Source organism: Pogona vitticeps, chromosome 1 (assembly GCF_051106095.1).
Source record: "Pogona vitticeps strain Pit_001003342236 chromosome 1, PviZW2.1, whole genome shotgun sequence".
Classification (NCBI taxonomy): Eukaryota; Metazoa; Chordata; class Lepidosauria; order Squamata; family Agamidae; genus Pogona; species Pogona vitticeps.
Window position 1 is genome coordinate 63,903,311 of NC_135783.1, and position 20,967 is coordinate 63,924,277.

The 20,967-nt window shown below is 38.3% G+C and overlaps 1 protein-coding gene across 36 annotated transcripts in view; it reads right to left on the reverse strand.

Annotated features, from left to right (window-relative positions):
- AFDN (afadin, adherens junction formation factor) overlaps positions 1-20,967 on the reverse strand; it is a 150,489-nt gene that overhangs the window by 14,528 nt on the left and 114,994 nt on the right. For 10 of the 36 annotated variants that reach the window (XM_072994143.2, XM_020808364.3, XM_072994122.2 and 7 more), the window contains 8 exons: positions 14,270-14,335; positions 14,081-14,154; positions 12,905-13,023; positions 12,079-12,273; positions 11,571-11,662; positions 11,275-11,463; positions 8,196-9,224; positions 4,513-4,647 (listed from right to left, as the gene is read on the reverse strand). In XM_072994143.2, the coding sequence (XP_072850244.2) occupies positions 4,513-4,647; positions 8,196-9,224; positions 11,275-11,463; positions 11,571-11,662; positions 12,079-12,273; positions 12,905-13,023; positions 14,081-14,154; positions 14,270-14,335 (1,899 nt within the window). Of the gene's footprint in view, positions 1-3,360; positions 4,648-6,578; positions 6,615-8,195; positions 9,225-11,274; positions 11,464-11,570; positions 11,663-12,078; positions 12,274-12,904; positions 13,024-14,080; positions 14,155-14,269; positions 14,336-20,967 lie in introns of those variants that run through there. The other 26 variants (XM_078383179.1, XM_020808268.3, XM_020808338.3 and 23 more) reach the window with 8 other exon arrangements.

The following is a 20,967-nucleotide window of genomic DNA, read 5'->3' on the forward strand; positions in this document are numbered from 1 at the left end:
CTTCTTTCCTTCTTTGTTTGTAGGGGTGACATGCAACTTTCCCGTAGGTCTCGTGCAACTGGTCTCCACAATTAACGAATTAGGAATAGGATGCTTCAGTAGAAACGTAGTATCAGAGCCATGTACTCTGTAAAGGTTTTCAGTGCGTCTAGAAATTGGGGGAGTCGTAGAAGGCTGATCCCACATTTCTTTTATAATTTCCAATAGGGCAGGCAAAAAAGATAGACTGGGAGGAGGAGAGCGTTCTTGATTGATGTCCCAAAAAATGAGGTCCTCCGTAGGAGGAGCAGGTTGGTCAACATCCAGCTTTAGTGTCTTAGCTAGCCTTGAAAGCATTTGTGTATAAGAAAAATCCTCTGATGGGGAAGAAGTGTGTGGATCTGCTGTGTCAGATTCAACCACTTCACCTAAGTCTCCCTTAGAAGGTTGTTGAGGTATCTCTTCTTCAGAATCAGAAGGCTGTGATGAAAAGGAAGCATCATCCTCTGAGACATCTAAATGAGGTTGTTTCGGTGGTCTGCGCTCGACATCGAGTGTAGACAATGTTGTTTGCTGTGGAGATTGTGCAGTCGATGTCGAGGGTACAGGGAAAGGTACCAGAGGCTGTGGAATGGAGGGTACATTGGGTGGAGGCGCTTCGACACCGAAGGTCTTTCGACGCTGATGTTTCTTTGGGGGCATCGGGGTCAAAGAGGAAGAAGAAACATATATGTACTTGACTCTTTTTCAGCGTCGATGCCGATCCGTTGAGGTAGATGACTCCAAGGTTGAATAGTCCCTACGACGTTGACGTCTCTTACGACGGGACTTAGAGTCTTCAGAATCTTCACTGGAATAAGTGTCTTGTCAACGTCAAGAGTGGCGATGGTGCACAACCACCTCTCGACGCGGAGATCGATGTTGATCCTTTGAGCGTCTCTTGTCCTTGTTAGGCTTACGAGGTGGAGATTTTGACCTCGAAGCAACAGATGAAACAGAACGAGCCAAAGATGCTCTCCCCGTAGAAGCGGGGCTGTGGGGAGCAGAAGTCAATCCTGCAGTAGCACTCATGAGCTGGCTCGGCGTCGGAGAGGAAACGCCTGCAGGCAGAATTGGCTCAGTCTGTCGAGGAGGTAGAGATTGAGATACCTCTGACAGTGAATCTCTGTCCCTCAAGGAATCTTCCAAAATTGGAGAGGGAACAGAAACAGACAATGGTGGCAACTGTTTAAAGCTCTCCTTGCCCTTAGCAGTGGATTTGTTCTTTGGCTGTTTTCCAGATTTCGGCGCCAAAGCGGACTTCTGGACCGTAGCCTTTTTAGAAGCAGCCGTCTTCTTAGGTTTATCCACAGGTTTATCAACAGGTAAGAGGGGAGAGGATGCACCCTCAGGACGGGGGGTGCCCGAAGTTGAGGGAAGCTCCATAGAGGCAGGCTTAGATGACAGGGTAAGGACCCACAAATGATATTTCAGCCTCTGTTTTCTGGCCTTTAGAGCTGCCTTGGTGAACGCCTTACAGTGCTTGCAGCTCTGAGTTGAAAATCCAGTTATTTTTAGCGAGAAAAATAGCGAAAAAAAGGAGCTCGAATGAGAGGTTCCAAACCACTTAGTGGAGAAATGGAACTGAGGCAGTGGCGGGCGGAGCATGCGCAGTATAGGCAATCTTAAACTTTCTTTTCTCTTAAGCTTGAGAACATTCCGAGAGGACCAACACTGGTGCTGATTTAACCCCTTTTGTGTGCATTCACAGAGACCACGCTGAAGAAGAACCAGTTACAGATGAGTAATCTGTCCTTCATCATAGTCTCTACTATTCACACAACTGGGTGACTACCAAGCTGACTTACTGCAGGTGGCTTGTCATTCCAGAACTAAAGATAAAATTGTTCTGCCAAAAGAAGCATCTCTTAGAGCCTGTGCATTGAGTCTATAATGCTTAACAAAAGTAAGAGGTTGGGAGCATGTCATTGCCCTTGCAAATGTTCTGAATATTGACCCCTATCATAGAAGCTGTAGATGAAGCCATATATTTCATAGAATAATAACTGAGTTGGAAAGGGTTTATAAGGCCTTTGAACACAACCCCCTGCTCAATGCAATAATCCAGATCAAAGCAGATTTGACAGATGGCTGTCCAATTTTCTCTTGAATGCCTCCAGTGTTGGCGCGCTCACCACCTCCTGAGGTAATTGGTTCCATTGTCATACTGATCTAACAGTTTAGAAGTTTTTTCCTGCACTCTGGGATGATTGAGAACAGATCTTGCCCCTCCTCTGTATGACTACCTTACAAGCATTTGAAAAGTGCTATCACATATCCCCTCAATCCTTCCTCATAGGGCTTTGTTTCCAGTTCATCCTTGTTGTCCTCCTCTGAACTTGCTCCACTTTGTTGAAATCTTTCTTAAAGTGCAGTATCCAGAACTGGACACAAGACTCTAGATTAGGTCTAATCAGTGCTGAATAAAGGGGAACTAATACCTCACAGGATTTGGAGACTATATTTCTGCAAATACATCCTAAAGTCCAATTTGCCTTTTTTGAAGCCACATTGCACTGTTGGCTCATATTCAGCTTTTAATTTACAGCACCTCCAAGATTCTTCTCACTTGTAATATTATGGAGCCATATATCCCCCATCTTGTAACCGTCCATATGAATTTTCCCCCTAGGTGCAATACTGTGCTCAAGCCTATCAACATCTTTTTGAATTTTGTTCCTGTCTTCTAAAATATTAGCTACAGTACTCCACCCAATTTTGTGCCATCCACAAATTTGATATGCATTTCCAGCACCGCTTCATCCAAGTCATTAATAAAAATATTGAAGGGTACTAGGCCCAGAACTTTTTTTGATACAGAAAAACTGCAAGAAAAGAAGGAAAAAAGACTAAGTTTTAGATGCTATTTACAAATAAAATAAAATAGTTTCACTTTTTGAGTTCTGGAGTGAAACAAAGGTATTGTTGCTGCGGCAGACAAAAAGGGACTGAGGAAATGGGTGGAACATGTGCAATAAAAACAAGGAAAGAATTTTAGAGGCTGTAAGCTCTGGAAGGATTCATGGAGTGTTCATGCAGGCACAGAACCCAATTGTGTGGGTCATAAAGACCACAATGAAGAAATGAAAATTAAAAAGAAAATGAAAAAGAGAACAATCAAGACTAACCACAATATGGAATTCTACCAGGCACTTAAAAGAATACAACTAATTTGTCAAAATTTACTAATCCCCTTTAAAGGTCTCTCTCTTTGTTTTGAAAGTATACCACACCTCTGAAATAAGGCCATTCCTCTTTTACCAAGAGCTCCATAAAGCTTCTTGTATAGTATTGCCAAGGTATTTCAAGCTACAAATTTCAATTTAAATGACTGAATATTGGTTTTCTTGTTAGATTAATTGTGTTCCTCAATTTTTGCAATCCTATTTGGTGTTATTTAATCTAAAACAACAAATGAACCCAATGAAGCCAATACCTGTGGGTCAGCTGTACATCTTACTGCAAATGGAGGCTAACCATTTAGGAGAAGTAGGGCAACTGCCCACCTCAGAGTACTTTAAGCCAATCTACGTCTTAGGTATATAATGTTTTACAACCACCACAAGGAGGATATTTTCAAGTCTCTCTTCATTGGAATTAAATGCAGCTCACTGCCAGTCATAGCTGTAGAAAAGATAGTATTGGCAGAGAGTAACTGAATATATGCCTGCCTGTTTGTGTCTGTCTGTCTATGTGAATGCCTGTATGTATAAATACCCACTTTTGTTCCAGTACTGCCTGTCACTTCTGGCTCTACCCTGCATTGGCTGTTATGCTTTTTTCCCCACTAGCTATTATAGGAGACAGCCATCACTGTTAACCATGTTCATTTGCTGCTACATGCAGCACTCAAATCATTGCTCAAGTGGACAGCAGGAATTTCTGCATGAGAGAAAAGATGTGGACTACTAAGCAAATACTCCTGTGGCTTATCAGAGACAATACTACACCTGCACTTCCTCTTATGGAATGATTAGTAACAGTTCAAACAGACCATTTTAATTTTAAGAATGTTCCTAACAATGATTAGAATGGCCTTATATAATACACGGCCATACATATGGAGGGGGAGACTTTAAATTGACATACAAGAAAGGAGGGAAATGATGTAGAAACAATTATCTATGATCTACTTCCTAAACTCTGGTTAGAATTATCTGCAACAGTTCTATAAGGTCACCTTGATTACAATACATGGCTGATTTTTATGCTTGACTTTCTTATCATCATAATACTCTCATTCTTTTACTTCTTCTTTAGGTTCTCTTTTAATATTTCATATTGCATTTCAAGTTTTCCCTTACTTCTAGAACTGTTCATTCAAGCCCACAAACAGGCACTGCTTATTTCTGCCCACTGAAGCAATATCTCATCAACAGTAACATAACATTACCATTGTGATTTCCATCCCTTGTTCATGAAATTAAATTGCTACAAGTCAATATAGTTGGGGTAAAGCATACAAAAACTTTGTTTCATTTAGAGAACCATAACCTTTTGCTCAGCCTCTCTCCTTGTTCGCTCCTCCTCTTGGCGCCAGCGCTCCTCTTCTTGTCTGGCTCTGTCTTCTGCCTCCCGTTTACGCATCTCTTCCAACTGCTGCTGCCGCCTGCGCTCTTCATCCTGTAGCTAACAAAGAGCTGTCTTCAATTTCCCCCCACAAATAAAGTCAAAACAATTTTCTTTCGGATAAAATAAAGAATCTGATTTTAGAAAAAAAAAAAAATCCCAACATAAAAGCTCCAAGGTACATGGGATGCCAATAAAAGTTTCAACACCTTAACTATCTTTAAATAGCTGCTAATTTTCTTGTTACACTGGGGGGAAGGAGAAGGGAAACATCTAGTACTGTAATTATATTGGGTACAGCAAATAAGTACATAAAGGAGACCTATCTAGCCCCTCCTCGTGCATGTTTCAGGTACTGTATTCATAGCATTAAACTGACTATAGACATCTGCTAAGATAATACAAGTACTTTGTACTTGCTTCATGTTGCATCTCATGGCTGTAATAGGCCAAACTACATGTTTTGAACCTATTCTTGGAGGAAGAGATGAAAATTCCTAATTAGGGGGATTCTCACTAGGTAAAATCATATGGTCCTAGAAATGGTCTTGTCCTGGTAGCAGGCATCTGTTTAGTCTACTAAAGCACTAGCAATTACCATTCTCCTTAAATAAATGGCACACAATGCTTTTTAGTGAACTTTTTAAGGCCATCTTGAAGCAAAAAAAAAAATAAAAATAAAAATAAAAATGCAACCCTTAAACAGCAATTATATATCCAGTTTTAAGAAGGACCAATTTCTACATCTGGATCTTTGTGCAGTATCAGAAAAGATTGCAGAAATAAAATGATGTAATAAAGTGTACCTTGAAAACTACATATATCTATTTTAGAAACCTGTGAGAAAAAGAATAAAGGAGAACTACTGGACCTTGTCCCACACTGCTCAAAAGAGCTTGAATCATTAATGCAAACATATTGTACAAAGTGGTGTTCTTAAAAAAAGATCCTCGGTCAATAAATAAAATTTAACCCCCTCTTAGGTAGGGGCAGACAGCTTTTTAACTGCACATTCTTCTCATATATTTCAAGCAATCATGATTCAGCTAAAGTTTAACATGTTTAACATCTACTGATTTGAAGAAGACAGTTATGCAGGTGGCTAGATACTTGATTTTATGTCCAAGTCACTGGTTTGAGGGGGAAAATGCTCAGGATCTGAAATGAATCAACCAAATCACAGACTGCTTTAAGGTCTATGGCAGATGACAAACACAAATATTTTTAAAAGGTTAAAGGAAAGGAGAAATGATCAGAGCATAATGAACCCCTTTCCCATCTCATAATAGCTAGATCATATATCACAGATTATGTAAAAGCACTGCTCTGCCTATTCTTATATTAATACCTTGGTATTATGTTGTACTGCTGTATCAGTGGAATGCAGCAATCTGACTACGTAAGGAAGGAATCATTTTGTAAAGGCATTTCTAATACCTATAAATGAGTTCCAACACTGTAACCTAGAAGTTAGCATATCAATAAATGCATAGTTGAAACCAATGGTTTCTAGGCAACAGATGTGAATGCCAAAGCATGAAAACCCACCATAAGATTAGAAGGTAAATACTTAAGGTGGATACTGGAATGTTTCAACTACACTGATATGGTTCATAGGGCAGGAAAACTGCAATGAAGAGGATTTGTTTCACCCATGTATCTTTCAATATTACTATGATATTTTTTCACATTGTCAAATATATGTTTTATATTTAACTAAAGATAGATCACAGCTGCAAACAATTCAAAGATGCAAACAGAACACAACATTTAAAGAAAGAAGGCAGGTGGAGAAAAAAAGTAGTAACATACCTTCAGCAACAGGTGTGTGCTTACTTACAAGTTTGAAACATTACACCCTGCCTTGAAGTTTTCAAAATATAGACAAATATCCAATGCATATTGGACCATTATTAATTTAAAAAGAAAGAAAAAGAAAAAGAAAAAAGCATTGAGGAAAGGGAATTGAAGAGAAAGAAATAAGAACATACCAAATCTAGAACAGAGATTGCTGGCATAGCAGTCTGCTGCAGGTAGTAAGAGAAGGAAAAAGAAAGATGCACAGTGAAAATAAGGGTAAATTTAGAATTGCACTATGCCAAAAGCACTTTTCTTTGATTTGTTACTACAGCTGTATAAAAAGTAAAAACAGTGTTTGAAATTCTCATGTTAAAGTTGTGGATACTTCTAAATAAATCAGTAAAAATATTTTTTTTAAAAAAAACAGGCTATTTTTTAAATTGCATCCCTTAAAATACTGTAGATAATTAACTTTTGCATGAATAAAATATACATAATATCAGTGGTTTATTGTGAAAAAAGCAGCCAAATTATTCCCTCATTTTTAATGCTTTGTTATGAAAGGGAAAGGTTGTTTACAGTTCTAAAACTGTGCAAAGCATGTATAAAATGTTAATTTAGCAGGCCTGGTATAAAAAGAAGGATTTAGCTGATTATGAAACACAGGTAGCCATCCAAGAAAGGATATGGTATAGATTTCAAAATAGCAAATCTGAATGGCTAGGTGGGGATTGAGGATCATGTAATTTAAAAGCTGTGTGACAAAAACATAGTTAGCAGCAATATGATATAATTAATCCATTAATTGTTAAATATTCCTTTGTTTAATCAGTTAAATTGCAATGGAAAAAATAAGTACAACATAAAAATAAAATTAAAGAAATGCTTTCAGGGGAAAATGCATTAAAAATAAGACTCAAAAAGCAAATGCTTTTCATATCTGCACAAGAAGCACAATATATAAAACAGTTATTGCTAAATAAATATTGGAATAAAATTCTCCTTTCATCTAATCATTAATTGATGTAAAGGCTACATTCCTCATTTTAAACTGACTAGTCTAGATTCTGAAAATAGAGAAAAGTGTGTGAATAATCAGTTTCTAAGATTGTGTTTCTTGGGAAAAAGTTTACTGATGCCTTCTTGAAAGCAAAAGCTACTCTTCTGAAATGAAAAATCTAAATCATATTATGTCTTTCTGAAAGATGAACAAATTATTTCTAAAGGCACAGGCTTCAGCACAGATGTATAAAAAGCTTAATTTGCCTTTTTAAAATCTATCAACGATAACTGTCCTTTTTTGCCTGTATTGTACAAGTCAGTATGTGAACATAAAATAAAGACAATTATGCCCACACACTGTTTATATGCACAGGAATGAACCTGTATCTATTTTTCCCTGTCATTTCTACACTACAGGCTAAATCCAGTGCTAGCCCTAACTACAACAGATCCACTGAAATCAAAAGAATATATGTTACTTCTAACTAATAAGTACCATTCATTTTAATGGGTCCACTTTAGTTTGGACTAACACTGGATTTATACCCACACACCCCCTTTGTCCTGAGAAAGGGTACTGGAAAGAGAGCTAGCTCTAGTTCAAGCCTTCCAGTTAGTAGTTCATAATACACCACTTACAAGAAAAATAGATAAAGCCAAACTTCATTATATACCATGAAAGACAGGGACATTAAGAGAGTCCAGTCCTCCTTTATCCTGTTTTGATGTCTAAATTTTATTTAGGCTAATAGCATGCAGAAATTTTAGTGCAATTTTTTTATTTTGAAAGGATTCTCTCATTTTACCCTTGCCTTTCTCTCGGCTTCTAGTCGCTGCATAATGAGCATAGTATCAATATCATCGTCTTCTTCATCATCCTCATCCTCATCTTTTTGCTTTGACTCCTGCAATCGTTTCTGGAACTGCCACTCAAGCATGAGCTTGCGCAGGCGATCATTCTCTTCAGCTGTGCGATCTGGCTTGTTCTGAAGTTCTTGGATCTCTTTGCTCAGCATATCCACAATGTGCATTTGCTGTTGCTTCTCCAACTTCTCCTTTGCATCTCGCTTCCAAGGGTCAGGTGACAAGCTATCACTAGAGGATAACTCTTCTTTGCTTATGGTGATGTACTGCAGATCTCTCCGTTCAATGGTTCGGGGTTGCTGTTGGGGCTGTAATTCTCGGATGACAGTTTCCTGAGACCTCTGCAGTGTTGAAGGTTTTTCTGGTTTCACCTGCTGAACTGAAACAGGAGGCAGGAGGGACTGAGCAGGAATTAATGGCTGAGCACGCATCTGGCCCAGCTTTCTTTCCTGCTCTCTACGTTTCCTGTCTCGTTCTTCCTCTAAACGTGCCTTTTCTTTTTCATACCATCTTTGATGTTCTTCTCTCTTTTTACGCTCAGCAGCAGCAGCAACCTGAGATGATGCCTGAGGGCCCAACTGATTTGGAGGTGGCGGTGGAGGTGGCAAAGGCAAATCCATTTGTAGTCCATCAAAGTCAGCCGCATAGTGCACTGGTGGGGGAGGCGGAGGGGGAGGAAGGTCTGTTCTGGTGGACTGGGATGTTGTCAATATTGGTTGAGGGGCAATAGGAGTTTTCCAACGACCAGGTCCACTTTTGGTTAAAGAAGAACCAGTGGGGATGGATTTCGAAGAATGGTTTAGATGCTCTTGGCTTGATGTGCTAGAATCCACAGAAGAATTCATCCAAGGATCACTATCTGATTTCCGATCTATATATTCCACATCCTTTCGTATTACAACATCTAATCGATTCCTTTCTGGCTGATACCCTTTATCATCTCGTAGTTCTTCCTGAGAACGTGTTGCACGCTTGGAAGAGAAAGAAAAATAATGTTAGTTTTCACATGTTGATATTCACATACAGCAAACATATACAGATTTTAACATTCTACTACTGTATGATGATGCAATTTTACTTGCTTTTCTTTCAAATCAACACTTTTATTAGCAGCATATTAAAAGACTGAGAATTCTTACATGTAGACTTTACTTCCAAACAAGTTATGCAAGCTCTGAAAGCATTGTCAGGATTATGAAATTACTCTGGCCAGAATCCATGCTGTACTTCCATTCTCACAGATCTTAGAAGTATGCGAAACAAACTACTATTGCTTCTGAAATCTGTTCCCACTGAAATGTGTGGGGCTGGCAATTTAAGAGAGTAAGTGAAGCATACTAACTTCTCTAGTCCTGCCTCCAACTGCTGTGGCAAGTGTCTATTATAATCATAATTAAACATAAGAAGTACAAAGACAGTACTGCCATCTGTTCACGCTGCTCTATTTCACAACTGTTTTTAACCCCCTGAAATGAAAATTAAACAGAAGAGGAACATATCTGATCACAAAATTTCACGTTCAGAGGCATATTGTGCTTTTATTAGTTTGTTCTGTTTTATCACTGTCAAGATTTGCAGTGCCAAAAGCAAAAATATAGTTACTGCATAGTACAGAATTATAATTTGATAGTGAAACACCAAACGGAAAGATCTAATATGTTTAAAAGCTGCAATTTAAGTCAAGCTTCTTCACTGTGCTTCTACAATTTATATTAGACACATAACTGACCAGATTCAAAATAAATGTAGCCAGCAATACAAAAACAACTGATTTCTGTGCTTTTCTATCAGTGACCTTATCCATGACCTAGAAAGAATGCCTTGTTTGGAATGAAAGCATTTCTTACGCTCTATTAGTCAAGAAGCAGCAGACACAAAACAACTTGTGTCAGGCACATTATGAAAATGCAACTAACAGATTGCTAATGATTTGAGTATCTGAAGACAAACATGACTAAAACAAGCATTTTATGGTTTGACAATAGTTAATGTGATCTTCTAATACAGAGTGGCAATTATAGCCACTCTTAGGAAGCAGCTCTTCCATAAAATAGGTACATGTGTTTTATCAGTGAATTCATCATGATTTAATTTCTGTTTCAAAAGCCTACCAAAGATCAATATAAACTTTATAAGTGTAGGTAATTTAACATGTACCAATTCTTAAGACATAATCATGATTTTTATTCCATGCCACCATCCTGAAACTACTTAGAGAAATGTGAGAGGCTCCCTGAAGGGTCTGGAATCTGGTCGTCCCCTTTGTCTCTTGTACCAGTTGATCCATGAGTGATTTCTCCTGGGCCACCATATCCATGGAATATGGCCATGCTACCCCCACAAAGGCACCAATACCACCAGAAGCTCCTCAGGAGGTGGAGGAGCAAAAGATATCAGAAGGAACTGAGGGTGGAGGTCATCGAGAAAGGGTGAGAAACCACGGAGTGGCCCCTATTGAAGCCACCCAAAGAAGTGCTAGAAGTGTCTAGCTTTAGTTGGCTCAAGATTCAGAACTTCCCTTTTCTCTGTCCTCCTCCTGGAGAAGAGGAAGTCATATGTACCATTGCACACACAGAAGATGACAGCAACCAATCACAGAGCTGGCCCTAATGAGTCTCACTCCTATCCAGCTGAGGTGCTGGAGGAAGCAAAGACAATTACCTTCACCAATTAGAAGCAGAAATATGTGCAATACAAGGTCTGACTTCCTATTTTCCAGGCAGAAGACAGAGAAGAGGGAAATTCTGAATCCAAAGGACTTATGAGAGAAGAGTGAAGTAACCACTCACATCTCCTTTGGACCAAAGCAGTACCCAAGAGTACTTGGGGTAGATTATTTGTTGACACAGATGTTACGGTTTGTAGTTACTTTGTTATCTAGTTAGCTAAAATTAAATTACAAAAGAATTCTGGACCCTGGCTCCTATGGCTGGATCAGTAGACCTTTTGGGAGCCCTTCACCAAGGAGGAGCTGGGAACACATAAAAGAAAATAGCTTCGTTAAAGCAAATTATTTCCAACCTGTATTGTCGCAGTGATATAATGATTACTTTCTGCTGGGATCTGTGGCTTCTCTTCGTAACTTGACCACTGATTCTGAGCAGGTCCCATTCGATCCTGAGACTTGGATGCTGGAAATGTAAAGTACTCCCTGGTGTAAGTTTGTGTCGGGATAGGATATGCTTCTGGTCTGGGTGGTAGTATCTGTTCCTGTATAAACAGAGAAATATAATTTACAGATTTTAAAAAAATCTATTTAAAAAAGAAATACGCCACACATTTTTTTACAAAAATGTATAGGGAATGCCATTTCTAACCTCTGTACAAAGATTTCCAGTAGACACTGATGTTATCTTGTTAGTAGTCCCACTTGCATAAGTGTTCTTGGCTCCAGGGCTTGGAGGCTGATCTGTCAAAAAAAGAGATCTTTTTTAAAAAAAAAACCAAGGTTGCCTCCACTAAAGGACGTTTATAATGGATGAAACCCTTTTGGGTGGTGTTCTGCCTGTGCTATGGAAATGATACAACTGTAATGGCTAGACTGCCTTCATCAATTTTGGACTCCATACATGGAAATTGTGCACACTCAAAAATTAAAAAAAGGAATTCTTTTAATGAACATCAATCTGCTGATAGTGACATCATTCCTGCTACACAGACAGAGCTGTGCAACAGGATTCTGGCCACTCTCTTTTTTTGTTGTTGCATCATTTATTTTACAGCTTAATCTCGACATCATCTTCATTTAGGCTTATTTCAGAGTTTAATTCAACTTCATAAAGAAATATATTCCACACAAACTGCATCAAACAATCTCTCGCTTACTTGCTACATTGGGACTAGATCGGTGATCAGCCCGATTCTTCATCAGTCTGTCATCTCCTGGTAACTTCTTTGGTTCATTATATTCTGGCCAAGTTAGTTGAGGACTCTCAGGCGATCCATTCTGAGCAGAGTTGTTATATAGCTCAAAGCCTTCACTCTTTGGTCGGGGTTTACCTGAGCCACGGCGATCTGACACTGCATAAAGAAAGAAAAATATTTTTTTGGATTACATTTGTTTAGGTTAGGGAATCCTGAATTTTCAATTCTCTTCTGAGATTAAATATACTCATCTAAATTGCTGCCAGACTTTTGGCACTATTCTAAAATAAAACAAAAGAAGAGTCATCCTTTACTTGTCACAGTGAATATGTCCCAGAACCAGTCCCTAGCATTTCTACCTAAAAGAGTCTCATGCAAAAGATCTGGCAAATATTTTTTTAAAAAATCCTTGGAGAATCATAATGCACAACAGGGCAGAATAATTCATTTAAGACTTCGCATATGTAAACCAAACAAAGCCAATCGAAAGAAAATGTTCATCAAACCTTAAAAAGTATCTAACATGAAACCTAGACTCTTTTGTTCTTTCAATGGGTAATCATAATTCCCCTTTATATGCAGGGAAATAAACAGGCATGTTTTCTCATTTTAAGACTACAATTGTAAACATACCTGTCAATACTTCTATTCAGACATATCTTTTCAAGGTGCAGCTAGCACATGATCAGCGAAGCACCCAAGACCACCTCTGTCACTGTTTTTTTTTTTTAAAAATGCACAAGTACAGATTCTCTCCCTAAATGAAGAATATATTGTAGCTGGATACCTCTTTGCATCATTGGGGATGGCTGATTAAGAAGAGTTGCTAGGCCATGGTAAATTGCTCCTTGTTTTGCCACTTCTAGAGTCACTACTGATCCTGTTCTTGTCATCAGCTCTGCTGCCCTGAAGAACAGTTTAATAAAATGAATACAAGGAAATGTACTACAATTCTGCAAGATCAAAAAGCCTCAAGAACAATTTAGATCCAGTGATAGAGAACAAAAGTCCAGCAACATTTCTATTACTCAAATTGAAAACTAGATATTAAACTAAAGAAACATATTTAGGCACTTATTCATTTACTTTATTTCTGTCCTGCCTTCCTCCCCCAAAATGTACACAAGAGCCTGGATTAAAACAAATGAACAAACATCAAAAACCAAAAAGTGTCATTTATTCAATATTATTATTTTTAAAAACACCACTGTTTTACTGTATGTGTTGAACCTATACACAGCACAAAATTCTGGCATAATATGACAATTATTGCCAATGTTAATGGCATTGAATAAGAATCAATCTAATTAATCTCTTTTAGAACCATGAGTAAGATAATACCCAGCAAGACAGTCCTGTCAGTTTGCTGCAGCAGAAACAATGAAGAGTCTTGTAGCACCTTAAATATTAACAAGTTTTATTTGGCAATAACATTTCTGGAGTTGGGCCCCCTAGCATCTCAAGAAAAAGCAAATAACCTGTACCCTACGGAGGCAGATGCCCTATTAGGCATTTTCTTCTATTTTGTTTGAGTCTGATGCGGAACTCTGAAATGCAATCAGTGGTATTATAGCAGACAAAGCCACACTAGTCTATGCCACTTTATTCCTATCATCCTGGAAAAAGGGGATCTTCATTTTAAGGCTCCGAAACAACCTCTCAAGAATTTAATATCTAATGGCTTCCAGATGACATAAAGATGTAAAGATACTCCTCAAAGTAGTACACCTGGATATCTCTAGAAAAAGCTTTCAGAGCCATTGTAAACCATAACATTACACCAAACACATTTTAGTCTGCTTACGCGTACTTCAAATATTTTGGTATAGTAAGTAATATGATACACTTGGTAAAGGGGAGGGAAAAAATTACTATAATGAAAGAGTACAAAAGGCAACAGGAAAGAAATGGCAGAAGCCAGATGACTCTTTGGTCTTTTCTGACACATAAAAACAAAATGTACCTTTCTTGGGAAAGTCCAACCAAACTGCGGCCATCGACACTAAGCAACTGATCCCCTGCAGCCAGCCGACCATCCTAGTTACATTTTTAGTTTTAAAAAAATATTTAGTATGAGATGAGTGAGACTAGAAGTATCTAAAATTAATCACTGAAAATTCCACTTTTTTCAAGAGTTACAAATATTACTAACCACATCTGCAGCACCACCTTTCACCACGGACTTTACATAGATTCCAAGTTTATCTTGGCCAGCACCCTAGAAAGAAACAAAACAATGTTTTACAAATGCACAACTAACGCTGCAATCCTAAATGTGTTTAAAAGACAGCAGTTCCTTTGTTTTTAGCATGATTTTCCTGTCAGTGCTGGTACACAGATTGTAAAGTAAATGTTTATACATTTGATATACAAGACACTCAACTCCTGACAAGGCAGGCAGGCTGTGGGGTTAGATGTTTTGTTTTTGTTTTGATTTGAACAAGGCTCAGGGAATACAGCTCCCACAGTCATCTACCAGTCAGGGTCTAAGGAAGTGAGTTGCACAGTGCAGCCAATGTGAGCTGCATGATATGTGATACTTTAAGGAATAAAGACAGCATACTATTTAATTGAAATACGCAATTGTAAAAGAGCATAATAAACTGCTTCTTATAAAAAAATGTGTTCCAACACTTTAATCCTCTTAATTGCCTTTTACTATATGGCAGATTAAGAAATCAGTGCCACTTCAGTATGTAATTAAATACTTTGTTATACATACACCATTTAGTTACTAGCATGTAAGCCTGCAAACTACACTTTATTCTACATCATTTTACACAATTATAAACATTTTGCAGGAGAAGAGAAATTGAGTTTTTTATTATATACTGTACTCTAATTATTGCATTCCAGATCAGTACAAATATTAGGAAACAAGTTAGGGAACGTGGTGGCGCTGTGGGTTAAACTGCTAAAGCCTCTATGCTGCAAGGTCAGAAGACCTGCAGTTGGAAGATCGAATCCACGCAACGGAGTGAGCCCCTGTCGCTTGTCCAAGCCCCTGCCAACCTAGCAGTTTGAAAGCATGCAAAATGCAAAAATGCGAGCAGATAAATAGGTACTGTGTCTAGTCACGCTGGCCACGTAACCACAGACAATTGTCTGCAGACAAATTCTAGCTCTATGGGTTGGAAACGGAGATGAGCACCGCCGCCTAGAGTCGGACATGACTAGACAAATTATCAAGGGGAACCTCTAGCAGGTAACAGGTACCATACATACCAACAGTATTTCCAGAAAAGAGGAAAAATAAATATGTGTTTGATAGTTGGCTGCATAACTCAGTGAGTTAGATAACTGGCTACAGAGCCAGAGGTTGGGAGTTCAGTTCCCCACTATGCAATCCCAGAAGAGCCAGCCTATGTAAACCTAGGGCAAGCTGCACAATCCCAGGGCTCCAGCAGAAGAAAGGAGTGGTAGAACACTTCTAAGTACTCTACCTAGAAAACCCTGAGGATGATTGTCATAAATCAGAACTGACTTGACAGCACACATCATTATTCAAATATGATGTACACATACCTGTGCCTTTCTGTGATGTGGCACTCAGTTTAGAATTTCCACTATCTGCAGAATATATGGAGATAAATGCTGTTGTCACACTAAAGCTTCTCCTTCAACACTCATTTCTGTGACCCTTCTTTGGAAATTGTCAAGGCTAGGTACTACAAGAGCACAAGTATTTATTTATCAGCTGTGTATCTTCATAATTCAATGATAAAGTGCCACTAGAAGGTCACACCCTGTCTCCTGCATGAACGCCATGGCAAGAGGCAGGTTAACCTGGCTTTAGACAACTGTCGAAGTAGTGGCAGGAAACTTGTTTTGGCCATCAGTGCCTGAAACTAAATTTCTAAGAACTTTGGAGCTGAAGACTTTAAGCATAACTGAGTAACTTTTCAGCTATGCTTGGAAAAAAAGAACAAAGAAGTAGTAGATCAATGGTACTGAAAGGAATAAAAAATGCTAATGAGACACAGATAGAAACGAGAACTGTTCAGCACCTACTTTGCCTCTGTTTTCTCACAAAAGGAGAACAGTACTCAATTTAGTGCAAATGAAATGAAGGAGACAGTGACACTTTTCAGGAACATTAAAAGTGTGGTATAGAACAATGAGGTAGTTGAAATGAATTCAACTACTCAAGACCTGATGAACTGCATCCTAGAGTACTAAAGCAAACTGCAGATGTAACTGAGAGTCTCCATCTATAATCTTTGAGAATTTTTAAGAGAACAAGTAAGGCCCCTGAAGACTGGGTTTGAGCATCTTCCAAAAAGAAACAGGATTTAGCATATATTTGGCAGGTTTTCGATGTCAAGAATGATTTTAGAGCAGATCATTAAAAAGTCAGTCTTGTGAGCATTTAGAAAAGGACACAATTACTACTAAAACACAATTACTACTAAAACAAATCACATCAAGGGAATCTTGTTCTCTTTTTTCTGACAGATATACCCCTTGGTTGATCAGACAAATACTGTGCATGTGGCTTATCTTGATTTCAGCAAGGTTCCTGACAAGGTCCTCCATTATATTCATGTGCATAAAATAAAAAAATGAATTTAAACACAGAAAAATTATGACATTCTACACATAGGCAGAAACAGTCAGATGTATTAACACAGCATGGGTGACACCTAGTTGATTCTTAAAGCTAAAAAAGGACCTATAGATCTTATTAGACCATAAGTGAAAAATGAGTCAACAATGTGATGTGGTGTCAAACCCTCTCAAAAATAAATAAAATATAAGATAAAACTGTGATGTATCAACAGAAATAAAGTGTCCAGATAAAGTGAATATACAGAAACATTTTATTCTGCTGTAGTCAAATCTCACCTTAAATGCTGTACTGTGTTTGGTTCTGGAGCACCACAGTTTTAAAAAGGTATTGACAAGCTGGAATGTGTTCAGAGAAGGGTGATCAAGATGGTAAAGGGTCGACAAACTAAGCCCTAGGAAGAATAGTTCAGGGAGTTTGATTTGTTTATCCTGAAGCAGAGAAGATGGAGATAGCTATACTCATATACTTGAAGATCTGTCATGTGGAAGATGGAGCAAATTTGTTTCATGCAAGTCCAGAGAATAAGACCTGAATAATAGATTCAAATTACAAGAAAGAAGATAATGAAAAAATATTAGGAAAAGCCCTATGACACCAATAACACAATTCAATGGACAGTGTCAGAAGTTGATGGCCTCTCTCCAATATCGGAGGTAGTGAAGAGACTAGGAAATGGGGCATGATGGTTTCAGTTGCTCTCTGAAATACAGGCCCATTTTAGCTTGCACCTGGAAGGAGCTGACCAAAGGAGTGGGGAGGAACTGTCCATTAATTGGAAGACTCTGCTCTCTGTGTACTTATTGACATGAGAAGGAATTTTCAAGGCTACAACCTCCAGCCCGGTTTGAGCTAATTAACAGACCTGGGGTCAGCTGAAGAGAAAGGAGGTGGAGAGAGTGAAATTACTTCGGAGAAATTAATCTCTGTGAAAGTTCAGGGCAACTCAATGCCTGATTGGTATATTCCCTAAAAGATCTGGGAGGTGGAAGGATGAGTATAAAAATGGAAGAAATGGCTTAGTTTAGCCTAGTTTCTCTTATGAGAATGCTATGCTCACCGGCACATGTTCTGAAACCATGCCCAAATTCTGCCAGATTGTGAGTAGTAGTTAACCTTCTTATTTTCTGTGGGAACTGTTCTGAAATTGCCTTTGCCTCAATATCTTTTGACTGCTTCTTTGCTCAACAAGCTTTTGACTGCTTTTGGATTTTGAAACCATTTCTGGAACTGTTTGGAACTTTATTCCTTTTGACTTCTTTTTGCAACACCTTCACTTAAACTATACATTAAACTATAAAATGTTACAGCAGGCTTAAACAGTTAACCTTGTCAATCTTTAGTAACTCCCTGGAGTACTGGTCAGTCAAAGTGACTCAAGGTGTTGGGAGGGGTATTGAACAGGAAGCTATAAGCATATTTAGCCCTCCCAAAGTCTACACACATCGGGAAAATCTGGGCAGTATGGCTAAATGATTAGTGTCGGCCTCTCTGACCCAGCCATAACCTTGACAGAGGTTTTTAATTAGAGGCTGTACAGCCATGTCTTAGGGATGCTTTGGTTGTGGATTTCTTCTATCAGAAAGGATTGGATTAAATGATCCTTGGGATTCCTTCCAGCAGTACAATTCTATGATCATATGAACTACTGTTTCAGTTTACATGTATCCTAATCTATCATGGGGTATGCATTTGTATCCCATTCTTTAGCCAAAACAGCTCCCAAAGCAGCTTACAAGATAGGTAAGTTAGGCACCTGATTATTTTTATGGCACTCCTTACTAGAGATGAGGATATCTGTATACGAATATTAAAATCTCCGCATAGCTGGAGTTAACAAGGGTCTGGCCCTTGAGGCCGGACTATCCACGCATGCGTCCAGCAGCAGCCACCTCGCTCATCCTTCCAATCACTCTTGGAGTGATACTCTCTTCCTGCTCGGCTAGCCACTCGGCAGCTGAGCAGGGAGACTCATCCTCCCTCCCCTTGCCTGGGAGGGAGGACAAGTCTAGCAGGAAGACAGCAGTGCTCCAGGAGTGATTGGAAGGATGAGCGAGGCCTCTGTCAGAAGGTCCAGCCCCAGGGGATGGACCATTGTTAATTCCAGCTGCGCAGGGATATTTGTATTCAGATGCAAATATGAATACCCCCATCTCTACTCCTTACTCAAAGAACGCCAAAGAACAGAGAACACACCAACAGTAAAAACAAGACCTGAGCAGGTTTCTGCCTGCATATGGAGCTGCTTGTGACAGAAATAAATAGGGAAGCCTCCCAGTCACATTAAAAAGACTGGTAATTATTCTTTTCAAATGGCCATATGAAAGTCAGATAACACCTATTGTGCCAAATAATAATTCACCATGTTGAATTCGCATACATATACACTATGTATCATGTACAGTACCTCTCTGATATAACAGGTGATACTCAGCATTATTAGTATATCGGAATACTAAATGAACACATTAAGTGGATTTACAGAACACAATACCAAACTGGAAAAAAACTTGGAACAAGTGCCTCACTGATCTGCCAGTAATTTAATGAATACTGTGAGAAGAACAAATATCATTACTCTTGTATTATGGTATTATTTATTTATTTATTTATTTATTTATTTATTTATTTATTTATTTATTTATTTATTTATTTATTTATTTAATTTATATGCCGCCCACTCTACCCAGAGGTCTCTGGGCGGCTTACAACAATTAAAATTCAATACAATAAAAGATAAAATGATTAAAATACAGTTAAAATACAGTTACTATTACCCTTATGTTATGGCAGGGGTGTGTGTAAGAGAGAGAGATTAAGTGACCTTAGGCAGCAGAGATATTTCCTTCTCAGAAAATACTATTAAATTAACACAATTGCATTGAATTTGTGCATAGCTGATTCCTTAGTGAATGTATTGGTCAATGCATTATGCTAACCAAAGCAGTTAAATCCAGAACAACTTATTTCTATTTTAAACGGACTTCCAAGAATAGATGTGTCAATGGCTGGTAGACAAAACCCAGATGGTGAGCTCCAAATAATATGTTCAATGAAGTAGTTGTTGTATACTCCTGAAGCCTACATTTCCACAGCTGCTTTCCTTCAGCTTCATAGTCCTAATGAAACCTTTGCATCTGGTACAATCGGGCTCCATACTACAGTCTATAAAGATAGAAGTATTTGATGTCAGGGCAAAAACCTCACACTCTTAATGGCTACGTTTGACCAAGAGTACTCTACATGAGCTGTTAGCTAAAGTCTCTACAGTCTTTTTACATACAACCAAATAATGTTTACTGAGAATTATATTCTTCTTAGCTAATAAACTTTGCTATTTCAGGGAAAAAATCTAGTGCAGGTTTCCATTAACAGAAGGGAGTGCTGATAACCTTGCAGCTCCCTAACCATTTCTTCTCTTTTCTTTTCTTTAGAGCATACAAAGGGAGGCAGAGAAAGCCATAATCAGTGAAAATCACTTCCTTCTGTGTGCAGGATAGTGCTACAGTTGGAATACTGATGACTTTTTTTTTACTGAATCCACTGATCTCCAGGAAAGGAATAGGTAGTTACTTCTAATACAGCCATTTATTTTTTCTAAGTGTTTGGACTACAGCCACTTCCACAATAGCTTATCTCTAAGACATAGCAGGAGAACAGGACAGAGCACTTCCAACTTTTTTTATACATTCTTCCTTCAAGGAAAAATAAAGGCTAATTCTTGTAATATGAATATCGTAAGTCAGGGAAGCTAAGAAGAAAAGCAAAATAGAAACAGGCATAACATTCCATACAATGGAAGTGGAATTCTAGTGTGACAAATAACTGCAGTGTAAAGAACATGCAATATGAAAAAAAACTCATGCTTTATAAGAAACTTTCAAAAAAGAAGAGACAAACCATTCATGTTTACTTTGTTTGGGAGCTCATAGCATACACAACAAAACAATCCCATGCTTGTTTATTTCAAAAACTAGTCAGTCCCGTTGTATTCAATGGAGTTGCTCGCTAATAAATGTGTATAAGGTCACCAAGTTTCTGTTATGGCAGCATAAAAGATGAAATAGTGCTTTTAATCATTAAGAAATTTGTTTATTTATATAAGTATTTATCTGTCATTATTGGATACTGATACTATAGCCAAAATCAAGAAAACACTACATTATAAAAGACATTTTGGAGCTTTTTGAGAATGAATGATGGACAGCCATTCAGGAAGAAAAGTGTGATTTTGCTATAACATGTTTAGATCGACTAGTCTTTTAAATAATTGGCATTAAAGA